General features: G+C 47.2%; 1 protein-coding gene across 7 annotated transcripts in view; it reads left to right on the forward strand.

Annotated features, from left to right (window-relative positions):
- The first annotated feature begins 868 nt into the window (after positions 1–868).
- The window catches only part of RPRD1A (regulation of nuclear pre-mRNA domain containing 1A), a 45,703-nt gene continuing 26,818 nt past the window's right edge, over positions 869–19,753 (forward strand). For 2 of the 7 annotated variants that reach the window (XM_066579102.1, XM_066579107.1), the window contains exons 1-6: positions 869–1,141; positions 5,062–5,191; positions 6,269–6,375; positions 8,284–8,396; positions 9,218–9,344; positions 9,428–9,603. In XM_066579102.1, the coding sequence (XP_066435199.1) occupies positions 991–1,141; positions 5,062–5,191; positions 6,269–6,375; positions 8,284–8,396; positions 9,218–9,344; positions 9,428–9,603 (804 nt within the window). In that variant the 5' untranslated portion in view covers positions 869–990. Of the gene's footprint in view, positions 1,142–5,061; positions 5,192–6,268; positions 6,376–8,283; positions 8,397–9,217; positions 9,345–9,427; positions 9,604–11,653; positions 12,458–12,490; positions 12,659–13,957; positions 14,263–15,767; positions 18,183–19,753 lie in introns of those variants that run through there. The other 5 variants (XM_066579101.1, XM_066579108.1, XM_066579103.1 and 2 more) reach the window with 5 other exon arrangements.

Raw genomic sequence — 19,753 nt, forward strand, 5'->3', positions numbered from 1 at the left:
GATATATAGAGCTGTAGTACATGGCTCTGCGGTACATGGCTATGGGATATATATACTGCGGTACATGGCTCTGTAGTAAATCGCTCTGCGGTTCATGGCTCTGCTGTACATGGCTATGGGATATATATACTGCGGTACATGGCTCTGTAGTACATCGCTCTGCGGTTCATGGCTATGGGATATATAGAGCTGCTGTACATGGCTCTGCTGTACATGGCTATGGGATATATATACTGCGGTACATGGCTCTGTAGTACATGGCTCTGTAGTACACGGCTCTGCGGTTCATGGCTCTGCTGTATATGGCTCTGGGGTAGATAGTTTCGGGTACATGGCTCTGTAGTATATGGGTCTGCCGTACATGTCTCTGCGATAACATGGCTTTATAGTACATGGCTCTGCGGTTCATGGCTATGGGATATATATACTGCGGTACACGGCTCTGCGGTTCATGGCTCTGCGGTTCATGGCTATGGGATATATATACTGCGGTTCATGGCTCTGTAGTACACGGCTCTGCGGTTCATGGCTCTGTAGTATATGGGTCTGCCGTACATGGCTCTGTAGTACATGGCTCTGCGATAACATGGCTTTATAGTACATGGCTCTGCCGTACACGGCGGTACTTCACTGTCCTCCAGCATACCATGAAGCCGTTCCTGAGCCGCAGTTTGTCTACCAGAACAATGGCCGCCTGCGGAGAGCGCCAACCTCTCTGACCGCCGCTAGGGGGTTTCAGCTCTCGGTGGACCACAGGAGTCGGCTTTGCGGTCACCGGCCGCTGGGTGGCAGCACCGTTGTGTGTACGGAGCGTCAAAGTGGCCGCCGCTCCCCGCTGCTGCCGGCGACGTAGCCTTGCGTCATTTCCGGTGACCATTAGCGCCGTTGCTGACAGACTCCGTAGCTGCCGCGGCCTACCGTTGTGCCGGCGGTCTCTGCAGTGTAGTGGCCGCCCGGGGTTGTGGGCAGTGCGGCTCCCGTCGGGCCGGCATGTCTGCGTTCTCTGAGGCGGCGCTGGAGAAGAAGTTGTCGGAGCTGAGTAACTCCCAGCAGAGCGTGCAGACGCTGTCCCTCTGGCTCATCCACCACCGCAAGCACTCCCGGCTCATCGTCTGCGTGTGGGACCGGGAGCTCCGCAAAGGTGGGAAGGGGCCGGCGGGGGAGCTACTGCTGCGGGGGCGGAGCTTCGGTGGTGGTGGGGGTCAGTAGACTGGGGGTGCTTCTGGGGGAGGAGGGGAGCTACTGCTGGTGGGGGATGGAGCTGCAATGGTGTGTGGGGGCGGGGGGAGGAGGTTGCTGTTGTGGGGGGGAGGAGGTTGCTGTTGTGGGGGGGAGGAGGTTGCTGTTGTGGGGGGGAGGAGGTTGCTGTTGTGGGGGGGGAGGAGGTTGCTGGTTGCATGGTAGTCGGTGCCGGGGGGCTGGGGGGGTGCTGGTTGACCCCCTCCCCCTGCTGATTGACACCTTGGATATTTCGAGAAGGACAGCCCTGAAATCTTCCTGGCGGTGCGGCGGTCCCGGCCCGATAGAAGTGCTTAGTGTCTCTAGTAGCTGCTCCTCTGTCCCCTCTCCTGCTAAACATGACAGCCATGTCTTCTGAGTGGCGGAATATTAAATCCGGGTCTTCCCGCATGGAATCAACCCCCATTGATGACGTCTAAAAAGGCCGTTGTGGTTCTTGTTTTGTCTTTTTCTATCTTCGCGCCCCCCCCCCCCCCCCCCCCCCCTTGTAACTCCTTCATTTACCCATCGCTGTTGCTGTATGGGGGCTTGTTGTTTTTTGCGGGACGCGTTGTGTTTTTCAATGGTGCCATTTACTGTACCGTATAATGTACTGAAAAACCATAAAAAATACCAAGTGGAGAGAAATAAAAAAAGCCCCCACATTCCGCCATCTTTCGTTGCGTCTTGTTTCTCCGGCGCACTAACTGAAAGGGGTTGTCCCGCGCCGAAACGTTTTTTTTGTTTTTTTTTTCAAACACCCCCCCCCCCCCCCCTCCCCGTTCGCCGCGAGACAACCCCGATGCAGGGGTTAAAAAAGAACACCGGAGAGCGCTTACCTGAATCCCCGCGCTCCGGTGACTTCTTACCTGGTGAAGATGGCCGCCGGTATCTTCTCCCTCGGTGGACCGCAGGGCTTCTGTGCGGTCCATTGCCGATTCCAGCCTCGTGATTGGCTGGAATCGGCACGTGACGGGGCGGAGCTACACGGAGCCGGCATCCAGCACGAGCAGCCCCATTGAAAAAAGAAGATCGGGACTGCGCAAGCGCGGCTAATTTGGCCATCGGAGGCCGAAAATTAGTCGGCACCATGGAGACGGGGACGCTAGCAACGGAGCAGGTAAGTATAAAACTTTTGATAACTTCTGTATGGCTCATAATTAATGCACAATGTACATTACAAAGTGCATTAATATGGCCATACAGAAGTGTATAGACCCACTTGCTGCCGCGGGACAACCCCTTTGATTTCTTATTTTCTGCTTCCGTCTTCTGCGCACACAGCTTTCTTATGTTTCCGTCGCCATGAGGGCTCGCGGACTCGTTTTCTGCGGGACGCCCTGTAGTTTTTGAACCGATACGACTTTTTGATCTCTTTTTATTGCGTTTTTTTCTTGGCGACATCGTGATCAAAAATGCAGACCTGTAGTGTTTTATTTTTTTTCAGACGATGTTCACTGGGGTAAATAATGCGCTACTTTGGTAGATCAGACTTTTACGGACGCAGCGATATCAAATAAGTGTTTTTCGCTTTAGTATTTAGATTCTTTTATTGTAAATATGGCAAAAGGGCGTATTTTAAACTTTTATTACTTTTTTTAATAATTAGTAAAACTTTCTTATTACATTTTCTTTTAGTCCCCCTGGGGGACCACAACATGTGATGCTTTGATCGCTCCTGCAGTACGATGTTATGCCATAGTATTACATCATACTGCGATCAGGCAGGCAGTCTATCAGGACACCAGACGGGAATGGCTTGATGGGCATACTGCTAAGACAGCCCTTTTAGAAGGACCACGGCTGCCATGATCCCCGCACGGCTCCCTGTGATCTCATTGTCAGAATTGACAGCGAAATTTAAAGGGTTAACAGCCCTGATCGGCTGCACAGCTTGTTGGGGCTGTTGCCCGCGGGTGTCAGCGCTACGACCTCCCTCCATACACATCCTGCAGCTGCAGGATGTAAAAACACTATAGGGTGGTCACTAAGGGGTTAAAACTGAGTGGGTTCTTTTATCCGAATTGTCAGCCTTCAGCGATACCGCCTCAGCATAAGGCGTCCGATTTGCCTCAGTGACTGTCTGCACTTATTGGGACCTTGGGCCGTGTGTTCCACATCCGCTATCTTTATTTTATTTTCTTCCTGTTTATTTTTTAAATACTGTCCGTGTGTGTATATACCTGTATACTCCCGTGTAACAACCTTCCTGTATTTCATATATATATATATTTGCACTGCTATTCTGTTTCTAGAATAAATCTACAATTTATTAGTCAGCCTTGTCTGTTTTGAAATGAACCATAACTCCAAAGATTGTGTTGATGATTCGCAGTCTGGGTTTCAGCTTACTGGTGGTATTGTAAAAGCTGGTGTGTGCGGGTGTTAGCGGGTGTGTGCGGGTATTGATAGAACAGATCGGGGTGACTTCGGCTTTCGCTGTGCATGCGTGCAGAAAGCTGCGTACCAATCAGCCTTGTGTTCTAATGACTAATAGCTTGCAATCCGCTAGCGTGATGGATCGAGGCTCAGCCGTGAAAGGCGATCATAGCAATGAGGTGCTCTGAATAGTCGATCCGTGAGTGATCGGGGACAGAGGTGGGATTGAGCGGTGTCTCCCCCCCCCTCCATGACATGAGTCATTACAGGAAGGCGCTGGTATTTCTGCACATGGATTTTGTCCATTGACAGGGCTATCTGCTCACAGATCCGTGGTCTCTGCTGTGGGAACAAACCCCAAGGGCTCTTACATCAGAATTATTCCCTAATCCGCACTAAAAGACGTGGCTTAAAGCCAATGTCCAGGGTTGGAATGGGAGCTGAGCTGCAATACCAGACACGGCCCATGGACAAGGGTGGCGCTATGTTTGGAAGAAAGCAGCCATGTTTTTCTGGCCCTAAGCAAGTGCTGCAGCACCCAACCACAAAACCCACAGTTTGATCCAGAGCTGCTGGCCGCATTAAGTCATCCAGATCCCCACTTCAGGCCCTTTTACACACAATGAGAACTGCGCCATTTTCAGGTTTGCTCTGGTCAGCTGATGTCATCGCAGGCTCGTCCGCACGCATCTGCTAAACAGGCCGCACCATCGCTGAGTTCACTTCGCACCATGTGTACATCGGACGGTCGGGGTGTTATCTCCCCCGTTGTTGGCTCCTCTTCACACTGAACGATCATCTTCACTTCTGTATATAATGGTAATGGTTCTGTCTAAACGCACCCATAGTCTGCGGGGCTCGCGGGGTCTGTCGCAGGCCGACCCTGGCTGGGTGAAGCACCCGCATAAGGCATTTGCTACAAGACCCTCTGTCAGCGGCTTCTCCACACGGTGGGCCCGGACCTGCTGCGTTCCATTAATTGCAGTGAAGAGGAGAGCTGGCGGTGGGGGGCACTATTAGCACTGTACCCCCTGAACTGACGTCACTATCCTGCTACATGGGCGCTGCGGTATTCTCCATCAGCCCTGGTTTTATCATATGTACAGGCGTGTTCTCACAGGATGTCATTAGGTGAGATCTTACGTAGTGATCAGCCGTATGTATATCAGTTTGCCCCAAACCCGAAGGAAAAAGTTTTAACCACTTGTAGCTATTTCCATGTAAATCTATTTATTTGAGCATTACAACAATACCGCCTAGATGCTGCTTTATTGTGTTTGGTAAGAGCCCCGCTCCAGGCGTGTTTCAGGCCCCTTTGTGCCTCTAGTGCGGACGAGCCTCGTAGGGATGTAAGATGGTCTGCGTTGGGGTCAGACCCCTGCCGTGCCTCTGACGCACGCTGCAGCCGCCTCAAGCACCTGCTGGAGTAAGCTAATGCCTTTCATTTTCTCCAATGTCTTTTAGCAAAACCCGGCAGAAAGCTGACCTTCCTCTATCTGGCAAATGATGTGATTCAGAATAGCAAGAGGAAGGGGCCGGAGTTCACCAAGGACTTCGCACCCGTCATCGTGGACGCTTTCAAACACGTCTCCAGGTATTGCCAGCTTTTTTCTTTCCTTTTTGAGTACTTTTTATTCCTTAATTGTATATAATGCGCTCAGTTTTGCTAAAATACATAATGAAGGGAATCTGTCAGCTGGAACGCATCCTGTTATAGAGCCGCCAATATATAGTTGTATGGGAAACAGTCAGTAGAACTTGGGTTTTATTCATTTATGTATCTGCTCATCGGAGCTGAACAGTCCAGTGGGCGGAGCTACAAGTGATTGGCAGCTCTGTATGACTACACACAGTAAAGGTTGTCAGTCACTGATGGCTCCGCCCACTGGACTGTTCAGCTCAGAATAAGCAGATACATAAATGAATAAAACACAAGTTCTACTGAGTCGTCCGCTCTATAACCTCATGCCTGCAGACTGGACAGCTGTTAGAGATGCCCTCTAGCCTTATCTGTCACCACTAGTCAAACCGCATCTTGTAGCCACAGCAGTACCCCTCGATTACTAGAAACGTCACACACTCCCCCAGATGTCTGAGCAGGCCCCCTTCTTATGTGGGAACATCAGGCCCTACTTTTTCAGTAGACACAGCAAGTCCCTCGTCTCCCTCTAGAGGCACCCCCCCCCCCCCATGTACCACCTGCACGGTGCCGCAGTACCCGTCTTCCTATAAACAAGCCATGCCGATCTGCTGCGCCCTGTGCACCCCCTGTGCCCATTCTGCTGTGCCCAATCTGCTGCGCCCTGTGCACCCCCTGTGCCTCCAATCTGCTGCGCCCTGTGCCTCCGATCTGCTGCGCCCGAGATCCGCTGCGCCATGTACGCCCCCTGTGCCCGAGATCCGCTGCGCCATGTATGCCCCCTGTGCCCGAGATCCGCTGCGCCATGTACGCCCCCTGTGCCCGATGGATTTTGTTGACTTACAGTAGAATCCATCGAGTTTCAATGAGGTTTTTTGATGTAAAGATGGCAGTGGGTACAGCAGTTTTTCCTCACTAATATGATGGAATCCGTGCCGCACACAGATGTAAATGCAACCCGAAGAAAGCCAATCTCCTGAAATATTAGAATATCTGTGGTGCAATGGGTTACTTTTTGCCTTATTTACATAGGGAAGCGGATGAAGGCTGCAAGAAGCACTTGGGTAGGGTGTTGTCAATTTGGGAAGAAAGGGCTGTGTATGAGAACGACATCCTGGATGACCTGAAGACGGCTCTGTGTAAGTAGAGGTTACTCCCTTGTTTACCAGTATCATGCAGGTGCTCCCCTGTAACCGCAGGCAGGTCACGGCTAATAGCCGGCGGCTGAACTAGCCATTCACGTCCAGGTGCTGACTGGCACTTAGCGTTGATCTGCATGCGGTTTTAGAGGATAAACTACATGTACAGGCACCTTTAACCAAGTACCAGGGGACATGGGATAGTTACTTATCACCTATCCATAGGGGGCACACTTCCCCCTCATTGCATCCTGCCACCGTGACATGGAGATTGACTGAAGTGGCAGCGAGGAGCGACGTCCTGCTGTGAGCCTGCGATACTCGCTCCTGTGCAACAGGCGCATTGGCGACTACTTTGTTCTCCATCTGGAGCCCTGTTACGGTCCTGCTCCCCTGTTCTGACTCTTCTAACTCCGTCATTCAGACTAAATATGTAATTAAGAGCCCATGCAGACAGGCGTGTTTTCGGTTTGTGCGCTGCCCACTTATCCCACGTCCTGTCAGCTGATAAGGCTATTCACATGGGTGTTTTTTACAAGCACTATCGTAGCATGTCCTCCTCTTTATTGTCATGGGTGAGAGCCGTACATGCCGAAATCGAACACCACACACACCAGTGTCCGTGTGCTCTCCTGTGTGTTGCGCCTGATTGCTACGGGCAGCAGTGTAAATGCTGTTATTTATGCTCTTCTTCCTGTGCTTCCATGAATTAGAGAGCAGTCTGTAGAACACGAGGCAGGCTGTCAGGTGAATGATGCTTGACGGCGCGTCCCTGTGTGCTGTTACATAGGAGCGAGGATCGCTGGCATGGAGGCGGAGCGGCCAATCGCCAAGATGGGCACCCATGAGTGCCTGATGTCTAATTGTTCTGTGTGCCATCAGTCTTGTCCTGGAATTATCAGTTTTGTATTCTTTTTTTTTCAGGTAAGATTTAGTTTAGTTTTGTGTTTTCTAACACATTGATCTTGTGTATCCAAGCAGTTTCACTAAACACTGTAGAAGATATTTACCTGGTGTGCTTAGTATTTTCTGGGGTGTCCATGTGGTCCACGACTGTTGGGGCGCCACAAACATGTCTGCCTGGCATTTGCCCAGATATGGATAGTTTAGCTCTATAAACACTAGTCTGCCATCATCCTGTAAATGCTTGAAAACTGTAGGTGAGCTTAAAGGGGTCGTCCCGGCACAGAGACTGGAACCGGCTCGGAGTTCTGGAAAAACATTCAAAACAAAGTCTTACTTTTCCCCATTTCTCCACCAGTCCTGTTCCAATGATGCGTGGTCTCCCACTACACCACAGGTGTCAAAACACAAGGCCCGCGGGCCGAATCCGGCCCGCCGCCTCATTTTCTGTGGCCCGCCGGCTGTGCAGTAAGTTCCCTCACTCCTCCGTGCTGCTGTCAGTAGGCTGTCCTCTCTCAGCTTGTTTTGTCTAGTGCAGACAGTAATAGAGGAGTGCCGATAGCAGACTGACAACGGCCGCGGAGGAGGGAAGATGACTGCAGAGAACATGAATGGCGTGCGGGTGTATGCGCAGAATGGCGTGCGGGTGTATGCGCAGAATGGCGTGCGGGTGTATGCGCAGAATGCTGTGCGTCACTGGCCACTAGGGAGGACCTTATTACCAATCGGGCCACTGTGGGGTTTACTTTTCCTTTACTGTCTTACAATTAGAATCGGGCCTTTGAAGGCAACCATAAGCCTGATGTGGCCCTCGGTGAAAATCAGTCTGACACCCCTGCACTACACTATAGCCAATCACTGGCTGCAGCTGTCATGTCCCTGTTGTCCGCAGCATTTTTTTTTTTTTGCCTGGGTAACTCCTTTCAACAGCCAAGATATTGTAGTATATAATACAATGGCCTGCCAATAGGAAGATTACTCATATTTGTAACTTTGGTTTTAAAGATGGTGAGAAAAAGACAAAAAAACGTCCATATGAAGAAATAAAGCTTGACAAAGATGAGGATGATGATGAGGATGAAGATTTATCGAAGATAACTCCAGAGGAACCACCACAGGTATTGCATGAGTTCTTGGTGGTCTTCAGTATGTAAATTCACGTTTCTGGTGTACAACTAAAAGTAGATGGACAATTAAATTACTGCTGCCCTTTACTTCCTCCCTGCTTACGTCCCCTGCAGGAGCAGCTTAACATTGAGAGAGCTAAAATAACCACGATGTCTCCTGGTGGATGCTTGCTGCAATAGCGGTAGAGGTTTTTCCCAACATATGCCCCCCCTAGGCTCCAATATAATGTATACTGCACAATATACTTGTTTTCTTGATTTCCCTTTCTAAAGTAGTGTAACCAAATATCTCTTACAGGAAAAAAACCACGCCAACATATCCCAGTCGGATGGGGGACAAATGGCCACACTTGGCCTGAGTTGGGTGAACGAAGCCTGTGGACATGTTTAATATATAAGCAGATATCTGGTGGGCACACCAAGCATATGCTGCACATGGTGGGAATGTTGCCCCGACACTAATACTGTAGCTTTGTGTCTGTAGAGCAGTCCTTCTCACCCCAGTTGGCAATACAATTACAAGGGTTCTCCGGGAGTGGACCAATTTAAAAAAAAAAAAGGCTAATGTATTAAAAGAATAAAAGCAGCATGCTGGCCCGCTCCTTCCCCAGCCCCGCAGAGCCGGCGCGGTAGGGGCATCACACACGGCAGGTTGTGCAGTCTTGTGTTCTGGGAATGCCCCAGTGTTGTACTTTGTGGAGGGCCTGAGAGGGCAGTCCGGGACTCAAAGATCCCATCAACAGTCCCAGCAGAATCAGTTCGGCCTGGACTACCTTTGCCATTGCCAGTACTTGATCTGCTTTCTCTCTTAGACAACAGATCTAATCCATGCGTTGCAAGAACTTGAGAATGCAGCTTGTGGAGATGCCGCTGTACACCAGAGGATAGGCTCCTTACCAGTGGAAGTACAAGATGTCTCACTTTTGGATAAAATCACTGGTGGGTGATTCTTTTACGAGAAGTATTAGCGGCTGGGACACTTTGGGCTGGCTCACGTCAAAGGATGTTGCTCTTATTTCTAGATAAAGCCTCTGGTGATCAACTGTCCAAGATGGTGGATGATGCCTGCATGCTCCTTGCCGATTACAATGGCAGATTAGCAGCAGAGATAGACGACCGTAAACAACTTACAAGAATGCTTTCAGACTTCCTGCGATCGCAGAAGGAGGTACTAGATGAAAAGGAACAGCAACTAGAAGTGCGTAACAATTTAACATTTTTCTTCTATCTCCCCCCCCCCCCCCCCCCCCCTGTATATTGTCTTACATTCTAAAGGAACATATTTGAACTCCCATGTTTGTTTTAGGTATGAATTTCACAGGGAAGCAGTGGGCCAAGTTTAAAATATCCTCTATCCACTGGATAGGGAATAAGTATATGATCAGTGTGGTCCAACTGATGGGACCCCCCCACTACCCCACACCAATCGTGAGAATGGGGATCCCATATGTCTCCATATCAATGGAGTAACAGTCAGGCATGTGAGCCGCTGGTCCATTCATCTGTATGGGACTGCCAGTGATTGCAGAGAACAATGCTCAGCAATCAACAGAGATGACTAGAATGATGGTGCCCATGCTCAACTTCTGCCTCATTCATAAGGGAGGACACAGGACCCCCATCCTCGTGATCTGTGGGAGTTCCCGTGTTCAGACCCCCACTGATCAGAAGCTTCTTCCCCACCCTGTGGATAGAGGATACATTTTAAACTTGGCACAACCCCCTTAAAGGTTGAAATGAAGAGTCATCTGTTTTAACTTCACATGTCTTTACCTCAATCGGCCATCTTAAGACCACCTGACTAGTGCTGCGTACGTCCCATTCGTGCCACCAAAACTGTTTTGACTCATCAAGGAATGGCCTCTGACTTGTATCTGGTACCGGTGCAAGAGCAGCAAATCCTTTTAAAGGGGAGTATTTAAGCGAATCCGCACTACATGTTAGTGGCAGAATCTGTCTAGAACAAATAAGTAATAATGCTGTGGAGGCAGCCCCTACCTCTGAAGCACTCTAGCGTCCCGCTCCTCCCCTGTTTGTCACGTTCCAGTTAGGAGGCTGATAATCACTCGGAGCAGCTTAAGATTTTTCCCAAAACCTAAAGGGGTTCTGTCAGCAAAGGAAGAAAAAATTCTATACTCCCCTGTACCTCACCGGGCCGTTCACCAGACACCCCCTCGTCTTCCCATGTCCGTCCTGCAGGCTGTATATGGCAGTGCAGAAGCTGGCAAAGTTCCAGGTCCGCAACTGCCACGATCACTGTCGGGCGGAAAGTAATTCTGCCCGGGTCAGTGGTTGGCACATGATGCGTCACTCCTACACCGGCCGTGTCTAACCGTCGGAGTCAACGGCGAATGTGCATTGGCGTGCATATTAACTTATTCTTCCCCACTTCTGCCCTATTCAGCAATTTCAGCAACCTGATTGATTGTGTGGTGGATAGGTCAACCCAATCAGGTTGCTGGAGGTCACTTCTATGGCCAGTGATTGGCTGCAACAATCGCATGTCCTGGTCAGCAGCAACCAGGAAGGTCAGAGTGTTTGTGAAGCAATATTAAGTAATGGGAAAACCCCTTTCATGCAGAGATTGGAGAGCATTTCAGAGAGAGGGAGTACCCCTCTAACAGTGGCATGCACCAATAACCTCCCCAAAGGTATGCTTAAAAAGCCTTGTCCTGCCTCTACCTAGTGCTTGTATCAGACCTTTTCCATCTAAACCCACAATTGCTTTATGTGATTGAAATCTGGAAAATTTGGTGGCCAAAGTCGACATTTTAAATTGTAACTGTGCTATCCAAAAATGTCTTCCATTTCATAGGGACATGTCAGAAGCTTTGATTGCCAGAGGTCTGGGTGCTGAAACCCCACTGATCACTAGAAGAAATCAGCTGAAGTGCTCCTCAAAGCTGCTCACTAGTTACAGATGGCTCAATAGGACGTTTATTGGCCCACCTTAGCTGGTGATCAGTGGGGTCTCGGCATCTGGACCTCTGATTGAAACGTATGACATGTCACAATTTTTTGAAAAGCAGAGTTTTAAACTGTCATGTTCTCAAACAATTGATGTACAGTTTTTACAACATGGCAGAGTCACTTCCTTTAGGTAATACTGTTGCCATTAAGGGTGTACTTCGTCTGAAACAATATGTAGGTAGGTGGCACGTTGTCAAAGTAACACCAACAAGGACACAAGGGTTTCCAGCAGAACATTGACCAGAGCTATACTATCCACCGACTTCATCTTTCAACAGTGTATCCTGGTGCCGTGGGAGCGGTATTCCTCAATGACAGTGGCCTCTTTAGACCTTCAATCCTGAGCCATTTTTCACTTTTGAATTTTCCTCCCTGCTTTTTAAATAAATCCTAACTTTTTTTTTTTTGTTGTGTCCATATAGTCATCCAATGGCTTTTTTGTTTTTTACGGTACCATTTAATGTAACATATCATGTACTGAAAAAATTAAAGTGGAGTGAAAGGGGGAAAAAGGTGTACTATATCCAGCCGCCCCAATTATTCTTTGACTCCGGGTGATGTCATTCACAGGTGTAGCACAAATTTCTTTTTCAGCTTTACCTCAAACAACTTTAACTTCTAAAAGTTAGCAGATTGCCTTATTTTCTCTTCTATCTTGGACCTAATTCTTACCAACAGGGAGGGATGGTTGAGGAAGTAAGAGTGGCTGGGACCTTAGGAGGCAGTGATCATGATATCCTTACATTTTTGATAACAAGGGGAGAAAACTCAGACCTCAAGGCTGGATTTTAGAAAGACAGATTTTAATGGACCCAGAAAAATGATAGGAAAGATTTAACGAAAGAAAAATATTTTATGAAATGGAAAGCTGGGGGGGGGGGGGAGAAATATCTAAAGAAGAGTATAATGTAGTCTGCAGAAACTGTAGGGCAAGTGTGAGAAAAGCTAAGAATGAATTGAGGCTTTAAAGAGGGGCCAAAAGCAATAAAAAGGATTGGGGGTTCAAAAGCAAAAGAAAAGTCAAGGATGCTATTGGATGCTTACAGGATGAAAATGGTGAATTGGTTAAGAATGCCGAACTTTTAAATTCCTATTTTGTATCTGTTTTCTCTCAGAAAGTAGATGTAACATCAACTGATCTTCCCTGTGCTATTAAAGGAATACAAGAATGTAGGCTATCTATAAGCAGAGAGATGGCGAGGGAACACATAGCTAACTTACATGAATCTAAGTCTCAAGGTCCAGATGAATTACATCCTAGGATACTAAAGGAAGCAGCCGAGGTAATTGCTGAACCATTTGCTGGAAGAAGATGATTGGAAGAGGGCAAATGTTGTCCCTATCTTCAAAAAAAGTGAAGAAGGTGGAGCCAGGAAACTACAGGCCTGTGAGCCTGACTTCTATACCGGGAAAAGCCTCTGAACACCTTATTAAAACTGCATGTATGCAAGTGCTTGGAGGATAATGGAGTAATTAACCCGAGCCAGCATGGGTTTGTAACAAACAAGTCATGCCAGACGAATCTAATTTTCTTCTGACAGAATGGTTGATCAGGGAAATGCGGTGGATATAGTATATCTTGATTTTAGTAAACCATTTGGCAAAGTCTCTCATACAATCCTTATTGAAAAAAGTATTATATATGGGATTGACAAGGCAACTGCTAGGTGGATTTGCAGTTGGCTGAGGAATCATACTCGGAGTAGTCATAAATGGCTGCACATCCAATTGGAAGAATGTCTCAAGTCCTAGGCCCAGTGGTGTTCAACATTCCTGAAAAAGGTCTAGAGGAGGTAATTGAGGGGAAACTGATCAAATTTGTGGACTACAAAACTAGAAGGGCTGGCTAACAGTAGAGAAAAGAGCGAGGATTCAAAAAGCTTGAACAGTGGGCAGCAACCAACAAAATGGTATTTAGCAAGCCGAAATGCAAAGTCCTACATCTGTACAAGAAAAATGAAAAAGCCCATACAGAATGGGAGGAATTGGGCTAAGTAGCAGTCAAAAAGACTTGGGCATACTAATAGATCACAGACTGAACATGAGTCAACAATGTGATGCAGCAGCGAAAAAGGCAAACACAATTCTGGGATGTATTAAGAGAAGCATAGAGTCTAGATCCCATGAGGTCATTATCCCCTCTACTCTTCCTTAGTCAGACCTCATCTGGAATACTGGGTCCAGTTCTGGGCACCCCACTTTACAAAAGACAGACAAACTGGAGCAAGTTCAGAGAAGAGTTACCAAGAGGGTGAGCGGTCTGCAAATCATGACCTATGAGGAACGGACGTTGGGCTAAGATGATTTAGGGTGGTTCCACACCTGCACTCTGTTCAGGGAGCTGGAAAGGGGAATCTCTGTGGCCAAACGTCTCTGTCTTTGTTCAGAACTGTTCAGTTCCGTCCTGACTCCATTGACTATAATCGGGTCCGTAAGGTTCCCACGGGCCGGTTTTTGAACGGAAGAAAAACCGCTGCGTGTAGCGCTTTTTCTTCCAGTATTTTGAGCTGGATTTGCAGCGAAACCTCCGTCTGCAGGTTCCAATGCAGATGTAAACTGGTCTTATTTAATCCTTCATTTAGCAGGGCTTTGAATCCGATGACCCTGGAGGTCGTTTTCAACGTGACAATTCTATGCTAAAAGTGATGAGGGGAAGCTGAAGAAGATGATTTATGCTACACCTGTGATCGACGCTCTGCACCACAGAATAGTGGGTGCAGGTGAACTATAGATGCTGGAGGAATTAATGGTTGCTAAACACCAATGCATCCATTGTGCACAGCTTTGCATTGCAGCAGAAGCAGGACGCATCCCGACATTGAGGTAAATTGTTTGCTTTTCTTGCACTTGAATCATGCAACTACAAATAAAAATGTATTTACGTTTTGCCCTGCTTTCCATCCGTGTAGTTTCATAGCGTGACACGTCAGCAATGTGGTGAAGCCTAGCACTAAATTAACTTGGACGCCCTGCATATATCCTCAATGACCACTTCAGTAGAGCCGTCCATCTAGTAGTGCCTTGGGCCCACTTTGGCCTTGGGATCTACTAGCTGTTGCAATCATTTTGCAGTAATGTTGGCTGATGTAGATTGTTTCTTGCAGTTGCTGCAGATTACTATTTTTGACATCCTCTTCTGCCCAAGATTGGCAGTTTTTTGTTTTTGATACTTGCCCCAGCTAGTCTAGCACAGATGATCCTGCCTCTTTCTAAGCCGCTCAGATCGCTTAATTTTTATTTTCCAGTCTACTATGCAGTCACACTAAAACTGATCCAAGGAAAACTTGCACTCTTGATTTTTTTTCTGCACTCTGGGGTCACTTGCCTAATTTCCATACAGGGAAGCTTCAGTTGTGAAAGGCCAGGTATCTCTAATAAGTTGGCCAGTGTGTATTGTATTTCACATATGTCTCATGATGAATTGCCTCCTTCAGGGAAAGACTGTGAGATACATACAAAATTCAGACCTATACTAGCCCCTTAATATATAGGCCAAAGCCCACCAACCCAGTGCACTTGTATTGGGTCAGGTGTGCATGAATTTAGCAACTGAGCAGCCATTGAAGTGAATGAGCCTGAAATACCAACCTTGGTCACTGAGCAATTGTTTAGAGCTCTCTGCTTCACTCCATACACTTAGGCCAGATTCACATTAGCCGATTTGCATGGGCAAAATTTGCGTACGCAATGTGCAGAAAATGGAACCCAATGATTTCAAGGAATTTGTTCACATCCACATATTTTATGTGCACATTGCGGCTGCGCCAAACAGTATGCACAATGCTCTATTTTCCTGCACTTTTGCATGGAGAAAGAACTAGAGATGAGCAAGCACGCTCGGATAAGTCAGTTACTTGAGCGAGCCTCGCTCTTCTCGAGTAACTGCATTCTTGTCTGAGCGTGCTCTTTGGGGGGGGTGGCGGTGAATAGCGGGGAGATCTCTCTCTCTACTCTCCCCCTCCACCCCCACCCCCCAAGCATGCTTGGACAAGAATGCAGTTACTCGAGAAGAGCGCGGCTCGCTCACGTAACTGACCTATCCGAGCGTGCTCGCTCATCTCTAGAAAGAACACATTGAACTCTTTAAACCAATTTTTCTAGCTTGAAAAAGGCAGCTAGTCTGCTGAAACACACTTTCTATAATGGACTGAATGCAATAAAGCAGCTTAATGGAACTCCTGAATGTTCGCCTCCTGATGCTGTGACCCTTATCTGTTTGCTTGGATGATTTGGAGGTGCTCAGTGAAGTTTGCCTGGTGCTGACCCTTGTGTATCTACTTCTGTGGCATCAGACTAGATGTATCTCTTCACTCCACATATGCTTCAATAAGCCTTGGATGCCCATGGCTCTGTTGCTGGTTCACTGCTTTTCCTTCCTTGGTCTACTTTCAGTAGGTACTAACCGGCATAGCAGGAGCGGTCCACAACCCCTGTCCATGGTCTCATCCAATCATCTCTCCATCATACCACAGTTGGCCCTTATCAAAGGTCCTGAGATACGCCTACTTCAAGAACGGACTGTTCTCTTATGCCATAATACAATCCAATCCACAGGTGCCATTGTCAAAAGATGTTGTTCACTGACTAGTGGCTTTAATATTATGGCTCATCAATGTATGTACCCTATAATGTTGGTATAGGAAAAAAATACCAACTCATCCCGCAGGAACAAGCCTTCATGCAAGTATGTTGACGAGGAACTAAAAATGTTATTGCTGTTTTAATGCTGAAATCCAAAAGCAAAACCAATCCTGCCTTTGTCTATGTGCTGACAAGTGGCTGGCCTGTTCTAGGACCTGTCCCCTCTCCTGACATCTCTGTTATAGTAAATACTTGTATTTGTTATGGGTTCTTTAAAAATAATTCAACCGTTGACAACTGGGTGTTACCAGTTGAGGGTCTTTTCCTACGAACTCTGATTCTGAGTTATCAATGTATTAATCCCTTAACGCTACAGAACATATAGTTACATCAAGCAGCTGCAGGGTATGTATGAAGGGAGATCTTGGGGCGATCTCCTTCCATACAATGCGAGCACCCACCCACAACAGCTCCAATTATTCCGTGTGGCTCTGTGCGTTTTTATTTGCGCGTGGAAAAATGTACTGATCTCCACTCGTGACTAAGCCATCAGACATCTATGTTGAATGATAAAGAAGACTTAATATTTTTTAAGAGGGGGAGGAAAAAACGAAAATGGGGAAAAAAAAGGGCTGTGTCCTTAAGGGGTTGATAAACATTCCGGAGGAAGAGCAGAGGTCTGGCATAATAGAGAATTGTAACAAAAGTTGCTCCAGAATAGTTATTTCATGAGGAATAGTAGTAACTAGCTACTAAAATGGAAAGGTCAAGAGTGAAATCTGGTCTTTTCTAATCCCCTAACACTTTTAACCGAATTGTGTTTGGGCTTGAAGAAAAGAACCTCCCAATTTACCATGAGCAAAGTTTGGGCAGTGTGACTGGAGCTGCTGCTCTAAAGGCTCTGTCTTCTGCTGGACAGATGAGATTCTTGGCTTTAAAACAAGCTTAGGAGTGCTGCTATAGCGAAGGTATAGCTAGAGCAGGTTCAAGTAAAAGCTACTAAAATTACAGCTCTCACTTCAGCCTATATGCAGGAGAAGAATGATCTGTAATTCTCCTGCCTGTACCTGTATAGCTTCAGCTCACTCTAGGGGAAACATGGACTGTTTATCACCTTATTCATCACAGAGCATGGTGGGGTCTTTTTTCTTTTACTAGAAAACGAGCTAAGGACTTGCTCCCCTAATCACTCCTGTGTGCATAATTAGAATGATTGACTCTGCCTGACTGTTTAACCCCTGAGCGACTAATGTCAATGCTAATCACAGCCCATAGCTTTACTGAGAAGAAAAAAAAAAGCAAACTTATCACTTGCATGGTTCATTCTAGAAGGCAAAAAAAAGAAAAACTACAACTAATTGGTGTTGCTGCATCCATGCCCAGCTATAAACATAATAGAATAGTAAAAGACCTAAGAACAAAATAAAAGCAATGTGAGAATAGCTGTTTTCTGTTCATCTCGCTTCCTAAAAACAGGAGTAAAAGGTCATCAAAAGCCATTTATACCCCAGAAATGATTGCAATGAAAACCTCAAGTCTTTCTGCAAAAATAAAGCGAAAAATACGGTATTTTTTTTTAAGACGCACCGGTCTATAAGACGCACCCCAGTTTTAGAGCGGGAAAATAGGGGGAAAAAATTTAAACTCACCCAGGGACAGCGCAGGGTTAGTGCCAGGTGACGGAGCAGAGGGAGCAGCAGAGGTCTGAAAAACCGGCGGTCCATGTCACAGCGGCGCGTGTGTGCAGCAGGAGGAAGGAAGGAAGCCGTTTGGTGGAGGTGGGGAGCAGCAGAAGTACCCGCCGGCGCTCGCGACCAGAGGTATGTATGGGCGGCAGGGGGGAGGAGAGAAATCTTCTAACAGATCGCACATTTGTTCGTGCGATTGTGAATTTAACGCGCAATCGCGCTAAATAAATTGCGTTCGCGCATTAAATTCGCGATCGCGCTAAAAATGGCGATCAAAAAGAATTTTTGGCACATTCGCTCTGGAGGCGGAAAAAGTGCGTCTTATAAAGCGAAAAATACGGTATATAAATCCCACCAGCCCTCACGCGGTTTTATCAATGCAAAAGTGGTTTTTGTCTTAAAATGCGGTGAAACAAACCATCTGCGTGAAAGTTGTTTTTTTTTGTGTGCAAATATAGGAAAACCTATAAACTGTGTGATTAGGGTATTTTTGTAAACCGAACGACTCGTAGAATAAACTTCCTAATTATACCACATGTTTAACACTGTACCCCCCCCCCCCCCACCCGCGTCATTCTTCAAATAAAGTGTATGTAATCTACAATATGTACCTCCAGCATGGTGCCTATAAAAACCACAAAATACAAGGTTGCATACAGCTGCACTGCATTAGAGATCATTGACATTACCACGGGGTTGGAATGTACCTAAGACACCTGGCTTATGTAGAATAAGAAAGTGTCGTTTTCTGAAGGAGTTTTCCAATGTGAATGTTAGGGGTTAAGTTGGTCATGATCTGCATTGAAAAGCTGCAACAACTCATTGACACTGCCCATGAGTGGCAATGTAAAAGTTAAGTCGGGTGCTTAAGCCTATGAAGAGAAATGAAGTGGGAGCTAACAAAACAAAAATAGAGCGTGCCGGAGAGATCCGTGGGCCGACAGCCCTGCCGAACCATCAGAGCGCTCTGCATCTCAAACATAGCTTTATGATGCATCAATAAAAAGCGATCAGAGACAGGAGAGAACGAAGCTTCTCCCCATAATGATGTAGAGGTAGTGATGCCGATCAATGAAAGAACTAGAGCTCGCTTCTCTCCACCGTGGAAGATCTATGGACACCACCATGTTTCACTGGTGCCCCAGCTTTAAGAGGAGACCAGGACAAATCGGTGTGCCTACATCCTGCACCGCACAGACTTTCTGCCCTGCTGCCACCATAGATTTTATCACAACTGGTCACCAACAATGACTTTTTAATGCATTAATAAAAGTTACGGTTTGGGTGAACGGAGCGTTAGGAGTGCCACAGGGGCCGCTACACTTGTACTTTAATCTAAATACATATTAATGCCCTAATAAGACTTGCTGTATACATTGCCCACAACGCTCTCCTCCACCTGATTCTTTGGTTTCTTACAGCTAATAGGTTAGATTGGGCTATAATCCTGCCCACAAGAGTAGAGCTACTATAATGCTGCCCCCTGTGCTCACATTCAGCATCCTCATCTCCTCCTAGTATGATCCTTTTTTACCATCTGAATGAAGCTCCTGAGGAACCCCCTCGCAGTATAAATGGCATCCATCGATTCCCCAGTCCAAATTACACCCGGAAAAGGCCACACGTTAAGGCTCATTTAGACACAACGATTATCGCTCAAAATTCGCTCAAAAGCCGTCTTTTGAGCGATAATCGTTGTGTGTAAATGTTAGCCCATTGTGCACGTTTCGTTAAGCTGTCGCTCATCGTTGTCTTTCAGCATGCTGACGATCAGCCCTATCAGGGATTCACATACTATTGTTTTAGCTGTATCGTGTCCCAGATAACAGGATCGGTATGAAGAACACAGCGGTCCAGCTCTGTTCTCCATACGTGACAGGGAGCGCTCGGCTTTATAACAGCCGGGCGCTCCGTGCAGAAAACAGCTGGATGCAGAAGACAAGTGGGGACACCCCGCTTGTCTTCTACATCCTCCGCTTTGAACGCTCGGCTGTATAACTGTCGAGCACTGGAGCGGGGGAACAGCTGGATACCCCACTTGTCTTCTACATCCTCCGCTCCAAGTGCTCGGCTGTATAATATCCAGGTGCTGGAGCGGGGAACAGCTGG

This window comes from Eleutherodactylus coqui, chromosome 9, assembly GCF_035609145.1.
Source record: "Eleutherodactylus coqui strain aEleCoq1 chromosome 9, aEleCoq1.hap1, whole genome shotgun sequence".
Lineage (NCBI taxonomy): Eukaryota > Metazoa > Chordata > Amphibia > Anura > Eleutherodactylidae > Eleutherodactylus > Eleutherodactylus coqui.